General features: G+C 45.7%; 2 protein-coding genes across 2 annotated transcripts; one reads left to right on the plus strand and one right to left on the minus strand.

The window, feature by feature from the left end:
• The first annotated feature begins 11,208 nt into the window (after positions 1-11,208).
• LOC139248112 (histone H1-like) lies at positions 11,209-11,682 on the plus strand. The gene has a single exon (XM_070871861.1). The coding sequence runs from the start codon at positions 11,209-11,211 to the stop codon at positions 11,680-11,682; it is 474 nt and encodes a 157-aa protein (XP_070727962.1).
• Positions 11,683-13,726: 2,044 nt separating this feature from the next.
• On the minus strand, positions 13,727-14,113 carry LOC139248181 (histone H2A type 2-A-like). Its single transcript, XM_070871921.1, has one exon. The coding sequence runs from the start codon at positions 14,111-14,113 to the stop codon at positions 13,727-13,729; it is 387 nt and encodes a 128-aa protein (XP_070728022.1).
• Between the last annotated feature and the right edge of the window lie 375 nt (positions 14,114-14,488).

Raw genomic sequence — 14,488 nt, forward strand, 5'->3', positions numbered from 1 at the left:
GTCTAGTCTGTGAGGGTCGGATTTTTTCTGTATATATCTGTCTCTGGTATGTGAGGGTGGGATTTTCCTTGTATATATCTGGCTCTGGTGTGTGAGGATGGAATTTTCCCTGTATATATCTGTCTCGTGTGTGAGGGTGTGACTTTCTCTGTATATATCTGTCTCTCGTGTGTGAGGGTGGGATTTTCTCTGCATGTATCTGTCTCTGGTATGTGAGGGTGCGATTTTCTCTGTGCATATCTGTCTCTGTTGTGTGGGAGTGGGATTTTCTTGATATATATGTCTCTGGTGTGTGAGGGTGGGATTTTCCCTGTATATATACAGTCTCCGGTAGGTGAGGGTGAAATTTTCACTGTACATATCAATCTCTGGTATGTGAGGGTGAAATTTTTCCAGTATATATCTGTCTCTGGTGTGTGAGGGTGGGATTTTCTCTGTGCATATCTGTCTCTGGTATGTGATGGTGGAATTTTCCCTGTATATATCGGTCTCTGGTGTGAGGGTCGGATTTTCTCTGTATATATCTGTCTCTGGTATGTGATGGTGGGATTTTCCCTGTATATATCGGTCTCTGGTGTGAGGGTGGGATTTTCTCTGTATATATCTGTCTAGTATGTGAGGGTCAGATTTTCTCTGTATATATCTGTCTCTGGTATGTGAGGGAAGGATCTTCCCTGTATATATCTGTCTCTGGTGTGTGAGGGTGGGATTTTGCATGCTTATATCTGTCTCTGGTATGTGAGGGTGGGATTTTCTCTGTGCATATCTGTCTCTGGTATGTGAGGGAAGGATCTTCCCTGTATATATCTGTCTCTGGTATGTGATGGTGGGATGTTCACTGTATATATCTGTCTCTGGTGTGTGAGGGTGGGCTTTTCCCTGTCTATATCTGTCTCTGGTGTGTGAGGGTGAGATTTTCTCTGTATATATCTGTCTCTGGTATGTGAGGGTGGGATTTTCCCTGTTGCTACCTGTCTCTGGTATCTGAGGGTGGGATTTTCTCTGTGCATATCTGTCTCTGGTATGTGATGATGGGATGTTCATTGTATATATCTGTCTCTGGTGTGTGAGGGTGGAAATTTCCCTGTATATATCTGTCTCCGGTATTTGAGGGTGGGATTTTCCCTGAATATATTCTGTCTCTGGTGTGTGAGGGAGGGAATTTCTCGGTATAGAATCGGTCTCTTGTGCGTGAGGGTGGGATTTTCCATGCTTATATCTGTCTCTGTTATGTGAGGGTGGGATTTGTCCTGTGTGGATCTGTCTCTGGTGTGTGATGGTGGGATTTTCACTGTATACACCTGTCTCTGGTGTGTGAGGGTGGGATTTTCCATGTATATACATATATATATATATATATATATATATTATATATATGTATATATATATATAGTCTTCGGTAAGTGAGGGTGGGATTTTCCCTGTATATTTCTGTCTCTGGTGTGTGAGGGAGCGATTTTCCCTGTATATTTCTGTCTCTGGAATGTGAGAGTGGGATTTTCCCTGTATATATCTGTCTCTGGTCTGTGAGGGTGGGATTTTCCCTGTATAATTCTGTCTCTGGTGTGTGAAGGTGGGATTTTCTCTGTATATATCTGTCACTGGTATGTGAGGGTGGGATTTTCCCTGTATATATCTGTCTGGTTTGTGAGGGTGGAATTTTCCCTGTATATATCTGTCTCTGGTGTGTGAGGGTGGGATTTGTCCTGTATATATCTGTCTCTGGTATGTGATGGTGGGATGTTCCCTGAATATATTCTGTCTCTGGTGTGTGAGGGTGGGATTTTCTCTGTATATATCTGTCTCTGGTGTGTGAGGGAGGGAATTTCTCTGTATAGAATCTGTCGCCTGTGCGTGAGGGTGGGATTTTCCATGCTTATATCTGTCTCTGGTATGTGAGGGTGGGATTTGTCCTGTATGGATCTGTCTCTGGTGTGTGATGGTGGGATTTTCACTGTATACACCTGTCTCTGGTGTGTGAGAGTAGGATTTTCCCTGTATATATCAATCTCTGGTATGTGAGGGTGGGATTTTCTCTGTATATAATTGGTCTCTGGTCTGTGAGGGTAGGATTTTCTATGTATTTATCTGTCTCTGGTGTGTGAGGGTGGGATTTTCCCTGTATATATCTGTCTCTGGTATGTACCTGTCAGTGTCTGAAATGAGAATGTGGGTTTTACTCTGTACCTGTCTGTCTCTGGAATTACATTTGTGGGTTTTATTCTGTAACTCTCATTTTCTGGTACGCGAGTGTGGATATTACTCTGTATCTGTCAGGCTCTGAGATGTGAGTGTGGGTATTCCTCTGTATCTGCCAGTTTCTGGTATGAGTGGAGGTTTACTTTATATGAATAGAAAACCAGAATATTGTTTAAAACCTGAGAGATTAGTAAATGTTGCAATTCAGGGGGACTTGAGTGCCATTGTACGCAAAACATTGAAAGTTAACATGTAGGTACAGCAAGCACTTAGGAAGGTGAAAGATGTGGGTCTATACACTTGGAGATGAGAAGAATGAGAGGTGATCTTATTGAAACATATAAGACCCTGAGGGGGATTGACAGGGTAGATGCTGAGAGGCTGCTTCCACTGGATGGACAGTCCAGAACTAGGAGTGTTAGACTCACAATAAGGGCTCAGCCATTTAAATCTGAGATGAGGAGAAATGTCTTCACTGAGAGGGTTGTGAATCTTTGGAATGCTCTACCCCAGAGGGATGTGGATGCTCAGGTGATGAGTGTATTCAAGACTGACATTTTGTTTGATACTAAGGGAATCAAGGGATATGGGGATAGTGCGGGCAACGGGAGTTGAGGTAGAAGATCAGCCATGATCTAATTCAATGGCGGAGCAGGCTCGAGGGGCAAATCATAGAATCATAGAAATTTACAGCATGGAAGGAGGCCATTTTGGCCCATTGCGTCCGCGCCGGCCGACCAAGAGCTATCCTGCCTAATCCCATTTTCCAGCTCTTGGTCCGTAGCCCTGAAGGTTACGGCACTTTAAGTGCACATCCAAGTATTAAATGTCGTGAGGGTTTCTGCCTCTACCACCCTTTCGGGCAGTGTGTTCCAGACCCCCGCTACTCGCTGGGTGAAGACATTTCCCCTCGTATCTCCTCTAAACCTCCCCCCAATTACATTAAATCTATGTCCCCTGGCTGTTGACCCCTCTGCCAAGGGAAACAAGTCCTTCCTTTCCACTCTATCCAGAACCCTCATAATTTTATACACCTCAATCAGGTCTCTCCTCAGCCTCCTCTCTCCAATCTTTCCTCATTGCCAATATTCTCCAGTCCAGGCAACATTTTTGTAAATCTCCTCTGCACCCTTTCCAGTGCCATCACACCTTACTGTAATGTGGTGACTAGAACTACACACAGTACTCCAGCTGCGGCCCAACCAGTGTTTTATACAGTTCAAGCACAACCTCCTTGGCTCTTGTATTCTATGCCTCGACTAATACAGGCAAGTATTCCATATGCCTTCTTAACCACCTTATCTACCTGGCCTGCTACCTTCAGGGATCCGTGGACATGTATTCCAAGGTCCCTTTGTTCCTCTACACTTTTCAGTGTCGTACCATTTAATGTGTATTCCCTTGCCTTGTTAGCCCTCCCCAAATGCATGACCTCACACTTCTCTGCATTTGGCACAGTTCCACCCACCTGACCAGTACATTGATATCTTCCTGCAATCCACAGCTTTCTTCTTCATTATCAACCACACTGTCAGCTGTAAACTTCTTAATCATACCCACAACATTCCAGTCCAAGTCATTGATATATACCACAAAAAGCAAGGGACCCAGCACTGAGCACCTCGGAACCCCACTGGATACATCCTTCCAGTCACAAAAACACCTATCAACCATTACCCTTCGCTTTCTGCCTCTGAGCCAATTTTGGATCCAACTTGCCACTTTGCCCTGGATCCCATCGGCTTTTACTTTCGTGATCAGTTGGCCATGTTGGACCTTATCAAAAGCTTTGCTAAAATCCATAAACACTACATCACATGCACTGCCCTCATCGATCCTCCTGGTTACCTCCTCGAAAAATTCAATCAAGTTAGTCAGACATGACCTTCCCTTAACAAATCCATGCTGACTGTCCTTGATTAATCCCTGTATTTCCAAATGAAGCTTTATCCTGTTCCTCAAATGGCCAACTCCTGCTCCTATTGCTTATGTTCTTATATGAGTGTGAGTTAATTCTGTACCTATCTGTCTCTGGTATGTGAGTGTGGGTTTCACTCTGCATCTATCTGTCTCTGGTATGTGAGTGTGAGTTCATTCTGTATCTATCTGTCTCTGGTATGTGAGTGTGAGTTTCACTCTGCACCTATCTGTCTCTGGTTTGTGAGTGTGAGTTCACTCTGTATCTATCTGTCCCTGGTATGTGAGTGTGAGTTCATTCTGTACCTATCTGTCTCTGGTATGTGAGTGTGAGTTTTACTCTGTATCTATGTGTCTCTGGTATGTGAGTGTGAGTTAACTCTGTATCTATCTGTCTCTGGTATGTGAGTGTGAGTTCATTCTGTACCTATCTGTCCCTGGTTTGTGAGTGTGAGTTCACTCTGTATCTATCTGTCTCTGGTATGTGACTGTGAGTTTTACTCTGTATCTATCTGTCTCTGGTTTGTGAGTGTGAGTTCATTCTGTATCTATCTGTCTCTGATATGTGAGTGTGAGTTCATTCTGTATCTATCTGTCTCTGGTATGCGAGTGTGAGTTTCACTCTGTACCTATCTGTCTCTGGTGTGAGTGTGAGTTTCACTCTGTATCTATATGTCTCTGGTATGTGAGTGTGAGTTCACTCTGTATCTATCTGTCTCTGGTATGTGAGTGTGAGTTCACACTGTATCTGTCTGTCTCTGGTATGTGCGTATATGCTTTTCTCTGTATCTGTTATGGGAGTTTGGGTTTTATTCTTTCCTTGTTATGTTCTGATATGTTAGTGAGTGTCCTACCCTATAACTGCCAGTTTCTGCTTAATTGGAAGTTGCTTTTCCTTTGTATCTGCCAGTTTCAGGTATGGGCGAGACGTTATAACCCTGTTCCAGTCAATAACTGGAAAGTGAGGATGGTCTTTACTCTATCTGTCAGTATCTGTTAGGTGAGTGTGGGTTTTACTTTGTACATGTCACTTTCTGGTATGTGATTGGGTACTTTATTCTGCACCTGTTGATTTCAAGTTAGTGGGTTAGTAATTTACACTATATGTGTCTTTCGCTAGAACACGAATGTGGCATTTACTCTGTATCTGTCAGTATCTAAGTGTAGGTTTTATTTTACCTGTCAGTTTCTGATATGTGAGATTCAATAGATGAGTGTGGTGCTTAATCTCTGCCAGTCAGTTTCTGATATATGAGGGTGTGTTTTATTCTGTACTTATCGGTCTATTGTATGTGAATGTGCGTTATGATCTGTACTTGTCAGTTTCTGGTATGTGAGAGTGGGGTTTATTCTGTACCTGTCAGTTTCTTATATCTGAGTGTGTGTTTTAATCTGTTCCTGTCAGTTTCTGGTATATGAGTATTGTTTTAATCTGTACTGGTCAGTTTCTGGTTTATGATTGTGGATTTTATTCTGAACCTGTCAGTTTCTGATATGTGAGTGTTGGTTTAATCTGTACCCGTCAGTTTCTGGCTTATGAGTGGTAGCTTAACTTGTAACTGTCAGCTTTTATGTATGATACATGAATATGGGCTTTATACTGTATGTGTCTTTCATATGCGAGTCTGTGTATATTTCTGTAACTGTCAGATTTAGGTATGTGTATGGGGGTTTAATCTGTGCCTCTCAGTTTCTGGTGTGTTAGTCTGGGTTTAATCAGCACCTATTAGCTCCTGCAATTTGGGTGTATGTTTTAGACTGTACCTGTCAGTTCCTGCTATATGAGCGGGGATTTACTCTGTATCTGCCCATCTCTGGTATGTGAACGTGAATATCTGTTTTATGTTCTACCTGAATTTGTCTGATATGTGAGTAAAGGTTTTACCTTTCTGATAGGTGTGTGTGGGTTTCACTCTGCATCTGCCAGTTTATGAGATGGCAATATGTCTTTAGCTCAGAAACTGTCAGATTCTGCAATGCAGCTATCAGTTTTACTTTTTACCTTTGTTTTCTGACATGTGACTCTGGGATTTACACTCTACCTGTCACTCTCTGGTGTGGAGTTTACTCTGTGCGTGTCACTTTCATCTATGTGGGTGTGAGTTGTAGATTGTATCTGTCAGTCTATGGTACGGGAGTGTGGGTTTTATTCTGCACCTGTCATTTTCTGGTATATTCGAGATGGCTTAATACTGAATCTCTCCTTTCCTGATACGTGATTATTGCTTTTGCTCTGTACCCGTCAGCTTCTGATATGAGAGTATGGTTTTTATTTTCTAACTTATATATTAAGGTATGTGATTGTGTGTTTTATTCTCTACCTGCTAGTTTCTGGCAAGTGAGTGCGGGTGTTTAATCTACATGTTAGTTTGATCTGTTTCAATGGTGAAACAGCGTCTGATTCTACTGCTCCTTGTAAGATTCACAATGTAACTCTTGTACTGTGGATTACTGTGGGACTGACTGCTTCTGCTGCCTGTGATAATAGGATTGAGGCCAGTTCTGTGTCTCTGCGCTCTGTGAGTGATAATGTACTTACTGTGTGTGGGAAGGAGCTGCCTGCACTGGTTGACAGTCCGTGTATGCCAGCAGTGTGGATTGACACTATGTCAGTGTCTATCTGTTCCTGTGTTTGTGAGTAAGTGAGTGAAATGGATCTGTCTCTCAGTGCGATATGTTTGGACTTTGAAACAACATCTTATTGTACTGCTCCAAGTGACTGTGGGATTCATAATGTAACTCTGGAAATTCGGATCACTGTGGGACAGACAGTTTCTGCTGCCTATGACAATAGGATTGAGACCAGTTTTGTGTCTCTGCGCTCTGTAAGTGATAATATACTTACTGTGAATGAGAAGGAGCTGACAGCACTGTTCCTTGTGTTCCGGGTGGAGGAAAGATCACCTTTATTCAGGCTCAGTGAAGTACTTCTCTCTGAGAATAATAATACGAGAACAATATTAGTTATGATATGTACAGGTGAGTGGGAGAATATAAAAAGTAAAGTTTTTAATTAACATGTTTGTTTATAATAAAGTAAAGTATCTGGAGAGGGGAACCACGATACAAACAGCACTGGTCCATGAATAGGACCACCCGATTGGAACAGTTCAGATTTATATCTCCCACTCCCATGGGACTACTTGTAAAATTCTGAATCTCTTCCTGGAATATAACTATAGTACCTGGGCTGTACAACACTTGTTTTCAGACTTTTGAAACTGAGTTGAGGGCCTGTGTAGTTAACAGAATGTCACAGAGCCCAGATCCTGATGTATCTGAGGGAGCGACAGGCTCTCGATCACCAGCAACACGGTTCTGGACAACTCAATGCACCAAAACAAAATATCCGATGCTTGAAATTTCTTCTCCCACACTCCTCATCTGGTGTCTGCAATAGATACACTTTGTGAAACTCCTCACATCCTCACCGTCAGGGTGTGTTTCCACTGTTCACTTTCAAAGAACAACAGACACAGTGAGATTGGGACTGAATCAGGAACATTCACTACTGATTTGGGGACAGAAAGCAGCAATGATTTGAAAGAGCTTTGAAAGATTTACTTTCACTGTTACCCCACACTGTATACACAACTATTTTAGTAAAACAATAAATCAAGTGCCCCCTTATTAAAGGGGCATTAAAACAGACATATTTAACTTTGGCATTAAATGGATCAAATTAAAGTTTGGTTCCTGGGGGTGATGATGCACTCCAGTCCCTCCGGCGCCCACCACTCACAGAAGCCCGCGAGCATACCGGTGAACACCGCGTGCTCCATCTCCAGGGACACCCTGGAAGAGAGGCAGGCAGTCGGGCTGAACACTCCCTCGACCGCCCGCTGCCTGGACCGGTTAATAGCCACCTTGGCCATGCCCAGGAGCAGTCCTACGAGGAGGCCTTCCGATCTGCCTGCTCCCCTCCGCACAGGGGGCCCAAAGATCAGGAGCGGACTGAAGTGCAAACGATTAACGAGTGTCATCCTTATGCAGGAGCCATTAGGCAAACTCTACCTAGTAACGTTCATTGGTTCATGTGCAACGGCCTGCGGAGAACCATGAAATGCTACTGTAAGTACTGCTTACAACCAGAGTCATCAGAGGACCATTTTATCCTCAAGTCGAAAGTAAGAGACTGTCCACACACAGCCCGAGAATGGCCTCTCCCTTCCCCCACTCACTCCATGTTCCGGAACTAGTTCCTGCTCCACTCTGCCTCTGACAAATAAACAGCCCCCGACGGAACTAAACCAGGAACGTTCACTCCTGGTTAGGAGAGAGAAAGCAGCAATGATTGTAAACAGCAGATTCTGCCCATTCTGTCTCCCTTCCCCCTGGACACACACTGTCCACACACAGCCCGAGAATGGCCTCTCCCTCCCCCCACTCACACCACGCACTGACACTAGTTCTTTCTCCACTCCGCCCCTGACACACAGTCCCCAACTCTCCCCGGACTCAGTGCCGGTCTCTGAGCCCATCTGCGGACACGCTCCCAAAGCGCTGCGCTGCTGTAAGGAGGCTGCTGCTCGCTGCCTTACCCCGGGGCCGCGGGCTCTCCATTCCCGGCTGTTTGAAACCATCTTCTTCCGCTCACTGAGTGAATGGCGATCACAGGCAGGACTGGGGGAGGGGAGGGCGCATGCGCTCTTCTGCTCACTGGGAATCGACACAGGGGGCGGGGCTGAGCCGCGCATGCGCAGCTCTCTGCAATAATTCAGCCTGTAAAAATCAAAGTGCACTTTTCCCAATTTACTTTTATCAGAATCTGACAAAGGAACTGGGCCTGGGGGGAAAGGACAGAGAATGATTAAAGCTGGGAGCCTTGTCCCTTGGAGATGCTCAATTTGGGATCTCTCCATGAGCCCGTCTTCACAAAGCAATCCTGCAGAAACATCGGAGGGACGAGGGAGTGGGAGTGTTTGCTGGGACCGTGCAGGAGTTAATATCTGACAGAAAGAGTCCGAGATTAGTTTAAACACTCTCACTGTGAGTAATATCGAAGTGTATAATCAAGAGGTTATAGGTAGGGAGGAACTTATTACAATCACTGTCACTAATGGAGTAGTACTCGGTAAAATAATGGGACTAAAGACGGACAAGTCCCCTGGACCTGATGGTTTACATCCTGTGGTCTTAAGAAATGTGGCTGTAGAGATAGTGGATGCATTGTTTGTAATCTACCAAAATTCCCTGGATTCTGGGGAGGTCCTAGCAGATTGGAAAATTGCAAATGTTCAAAAAAGGAGGCAAACAAAAAGCAGGAAACTATAGACCAGTTAGCCGAACATCTGTTGTTGTGAAAATGCTGGAGTCCATTATTAAGGAAGCAGGAGCAGGACATTTGGAAAAGCATGATTCAATCAAACAGAGTCAGCATGGTTTTATGAAAGGGAAATCATGTTTGACAAATTTGGTGGAGGTCTTTGAGGATGTAACCAGTACGGTAGATAAGGGACAACCTGTGGATGTGGTGTATTTAGATTTCCAGAAAGCATTCGATAAGGTGCCACATAAGAGGTTACTGCACAAGATAAAAGCTCATGGGATTGGGAGCAATATATTAGCATGGATAGAGAATTGGGTAACTAACAGAAAACAGAGAGTCAGGATAAATGGGTCACTTTCCGGTTGGCAAACAGTGATGAGTTGGGTGTCACAGGAATCGGTGCTGGGTCCTCAACTATTTACAATCTATATTAATGACTTGGATGAAGGGTCCGAGTTTAATTTAGCCAAGTTTGCTGATGATACAAAGATGGGTGGGAAAGCAAATTGTGATGAGGACACAGTAGATATGCAAAGGGATCTCGACAGGCTAAGTGAGTGTGCAAACATTTGGCAGATAAGAGCATAAGAAATAGTAGCAGGAGTAGGCCATATGGCCCCTCGAGCCTGCTCCGACATTTAATACAATCATGGCTGATCCGATCATAGACTCAGGTCCACTTCCAGATGGAATATAATGTGGGAAAATGAGAGGTTATCCATTTTGGCAGAAATAATAGAAAAGAAAATTATAATTTAAATGGAGAAAAATTGCAACGTGCAGCAGTACAGAGAGCCCTGGGGGTCCTTGTACATGAAACACAAAAAGTTAGTACGCAGGTACAGCAAGTAATCAGGAAGTCAAATAGAATGTTGGCCTTTATTGCAAGGGGGATAGAGTCTAAAAGCAGAGAAATCCTGCTACAACTGTACAGGGTATTGGTAAGGCCACACCGGGAGTACGGTGTACAGTTTTGGTCTCCGTATTTAAGGAAGGATATAATTACATTGGAGGCTGTTCAAAGAAGATTCACTCGGTTGATTCCGGAGCTGAGGGGGTTGAGTTATGAGGAGAGGTTTGAGTAGGTTGGGTCTGTACACATTGGAGATCAGAAGAATGAGAGGTGATCTTATTGAAACTTATAAGATAATGAGGGGGCTTGACAAGATGGATGCAGAGAGGATATTTCCACATGGGGCAACTAAAACTAGGTTACATAGTCTTAGAATAAGTGGCCGCCCATTTAAAATTGGGATGAGGAGGAATTTCTTCTCTCAGAGGGTTGGAAATCTATGGAATTATCTGCTCCAGACAACTGTGAAGGCTGTGCCATTGAATATATTTAAGGTGGCGATAGACAGATTTTTGAGCGATAAGGGAGTAAATGGTTATGGGGAGGGGGCAGGGAAGTGGAGCTGAGTCCATGATCAGATCCGCCATGATCTTATTGAAAGACAGAGCAGGCTCGAGGAGCCAAATGGCCTACTCCTGTTCCGATTTGTTATGTTCTTATGGCCCTGAGCTGCAAGATTGCAGAGAGTACAACAGGCAAGCGAGTGATAAATGTGCGACATTGTTTCTCTCACTCTCTGACACTGTCCCGCAGTATGGGATTAATAATGCATCCGTCTCTGGTACAATATCAGTGAGAGAGGAGACTGCATCTTCTGTCTCTTCAAAGGGATCTTTCAGAATAAAACGGGACTTCACCGGTCAGTCTGGAACTGATACTGTGCATGTCTTTAAGTTGCTCTGTGTCGCCGCCTCTCATTTCATTTCTGACCCAGCTCTGACTGTCAGAGAGATTTTCCAGAGTCGCGGACATGACTGATACTGCAGCCGCCGAAACGGCTCCTCCTGCCGCCGTCGCTCAAACCAAGGCTCACAGCAAGAAGGCGGCGGCGGCTCCCCGCTCCGGGCCAGCCGGTCCCAAGTTGGGCGACCAGATCCTCAAGGTTGTGGCTGATGGCAAGGATCGCAGGGGAATGTCACTGGCCGCGATAAAGAAGGCTCTGGCGGCCAAAGACGTCGACGTGGAGAAGCGCGGGTCCCAGATCAGGTCCAGTATCAAGAAGAATGCGATGAATGACTCCCTGAAGCAGATCAAGGGCACGGGCGCCTCGGGCTCCTTCAAAATCGCGAATACAGATCCCCAGGGGAAAGTGGGAAAGAAGGTGAAGAAGCCAGCAGCCAAGAAATGTCCAGCAAAGAAAGCAGCAGCCACGAAATCTCCAGCAAAGGAAGCAGCAGCCAAGAAAACGAGCACCAAGAAGGCGCCAACAGCAAAAAAAAGATAGTGAAAGGGACGGCTGGGAAGAAGGCGGCGGCGAAAAAGCCCAAGAGCCCCAAGAAAGTGAAGGCGGCCAAAAAAGTGGAGAACCCGAGGGTCAAGGCCACGCCCAAATCAGCAAAGGTATGGAAAGCAGCGCCCAAAAAGTAAATAAAAAGGCAACTTCTAAACATTTTAACCCAAAAGCTCTTCTCAGAGCCACCCACGCCTCTCAGAAAAGGGCGGATCCCGGAATCAAATGATCCCTGTCGCGGGCTCAGATTCCAGATAGAAATCATTGAAAATGACCCCGGGATCCCTGATGATTCGTTGGCATTGGCTGCACCCACCCCTCCCCCAGTGTCTGCACCTACCCCTCCCGCAGTGTCTGCACCACATCTCCCACAGTGTCTGATCTCACCCCTCCCCCAGTGTCCGCACCCACCCCTCTCTCAGTGCCGACAATAAAACACAGAGAATGGGATGTTCGGCCTGGGCCTCACTGTAACTGGGGTTTGAGTCCGGCTCCAGTCTCAGTTCCTGGTCATTGTCATTTCACAGATTCAGGAGGAAGAGTCTCTGTGAGACGGTGGGACTGGCGGCGATACCCCGCCTCACAACTCAAACCCCAAACACCAGATTCTCCAAATCAGCTGGAATAAGGTGTTTGTAAACTGCTGAACCGGTCTGTGAGAGGAGATGGAATAAGGTCTGAGATTGACAGGGAACGGACTATATAGGCGGGAATATTCCTGATTGTTAATTGTACCGGAACCTTATTTAAAAGCTTCTGGTCACTGGAAGCCTTGAATATGAATTCCGAGTCTGTAAGGGTTTGTGCGGAGCGCTGTGTATCGGTTGTATTGTGGAGAAAACAATTTGAAATTGGCGGTTGCAGAAAGCTGGAGGTGGAGCTGGAAGATCAGAGGCGGCGCTCTGCTCTGTCTCTCAATCTTGATTCTGTCTCCTCCCCTGCCGCGCTCTCTATTTAACCTCTCACTCTGTCTCCTGCCCTTCCCGCCTCTCTCACTGTGCGCTTTCTCAGTCAGGTCGGAGCCAGCTCTATAAAAAAAAGGAGCCAGGATCAGTTGGTTCCTCATTCAGCGACAGTTTGAGTGAAGAATCAACATGTCTGGACGAGGTAAAGGAGGCAAAGGACTGGGCAAAGGCGGAGCCAAGCGGCACCGTAAAGTGCTCCGTGATAACATCCAGGGCATCACCAAACCCGCCATCCGCCGCCTGGCTCGCCGTGGCGGTGTCAAGCGGATCTCGGGCCTGATCTACGAGGAGACCCGCGGGGTGCTGAAGGTTTTCCTGGAGAATGTCATCAGGGACGCCGTCACCTACACCGAGCACGCCAAGCGCAAGACGGTCACTGCCATGGATGTGGTATATGCTCTCAAACGGCAGGGCCGCACTCTCTATGGATTCGGCGGCTGAACAACTCCACCTTTTCCACCCAGCACAACACAAAGGCTCTTTTAAGAGCCACCCACCTCCTCACAGAGAGAGCAGTGACCTGGGGATGTGAGTGGACAGTTTGGTTGGGAAATTATTTCAGATTTTTAATTAAAGTACAGTAACAGATTTTTCTAGTACCTTAGACGACCATCGGACTTCTCAGCCAATGAAGTACTTTTCCAGTGTAGTGGCTGTAGGAATATGGGAATTATTAAATATTTACAAAGATTTTTATGAGATCAGGAACTCCTGGTGTGCCGGTCACAATGAGCGGGCGGGGGGGATACAGTCTCCTTTACCCAGACATTACAGTCTCCGTCTGTTTTGTATTTCTCGGAAGCCAGTCGCCCTCTATTAAATCACTGATCCGAATATCGGCTAATAGCAAACATGCGGCACGGTTTGAAAATCCACACTTCTAGATGGTTTAAGGTTATAACTAAGAACGTCTGAGGCTCATTTCTGATCAGCAAACGTTCAGCTTAATTATAGTGTATGTTAAATTAAATCTGGGACAATTGTTATCCACAGAACAGAAAGCAGCCCTTTGATAGATACTGTGGGTGGCTCTGAAAAGAGCCTTTGGGTAATTAGATTAAATCCTGTCCGCTTTACTTGCCCTTGGGCGCACTGGCGGTTTTCTTGGGCAGTAGCACAGCCTGGATATTAGGCAGCACTCCGCCCTGAGCGATGGTCACCTTTCCCAGCAGCTTGTTGAGCTCCTCGTCGTTGCGGATGGCCAGCTGCAGGTGTCTGGGGATGATGCGGGTCTTCTTGTTGTCGCGGGCCGCGTTGCCGGCCAGCTCCAGGATTTCAGCGGTCAGATACTCGAGCACAGCAGCCATGTAGACCGGGGCTCCGGCACCCACACGCTCAGCGTAGTTGCCCTTTCGCAGATGCCTGTGAACACGGCCCACAGGGAACTGCAGTCCGGCCCGCGAGGAGCGAGACTTGGCCTTGGCCCGAACTTTACCGCCGGTTTTTCCTCTCCCAGACATTTCCACAATCCACACGTTCAGAGAAAAAATGAGAAACTCCTCCCACATCTGCCTTTCTTGTACCTTCTGGAAGAATGCAGCGAGCGAATTTGTGATTGGCCGCTCAGTGGTGCATTTCATTGGTCTTTCCAGGTGACCAATCACAGTCTGTTTAGCCCACCAATGAAAGTAGGGCGGAAATTACTGTCTCCAACAGTCAGAATATCGATTTTTAATTCAAAAACCCCGCCAAGAAATTTTAAAATAGCGGATTATGTGAATATAAATTCACCATTAGTCAAAGATTTTAATTAATTTTGTCTTTTACATATTCCCCTTGCAAGTTCCAGGCTGTTACAATCAGGATTAAATTCGGGTACTATTTCAAACTGTCTA

This window comes from Pristiophorus japonicus, unplaced genomic scaffold (genome assembly GCF_044704955.1).
Source record: "Pristiophorus japonicus isolate sPriJap1 unplaced genomic scaffold, sPriJap1.hap1 HAP1_SCAFFOLD_29, whole genome shotgun sequence".
Classification (NCBI taxonomy): Eukaryota; Metazoa; Chordata; class Chondrichthyes; family Pristiophoridae; genus Pristiophorus; species Pristiophorus japonicus.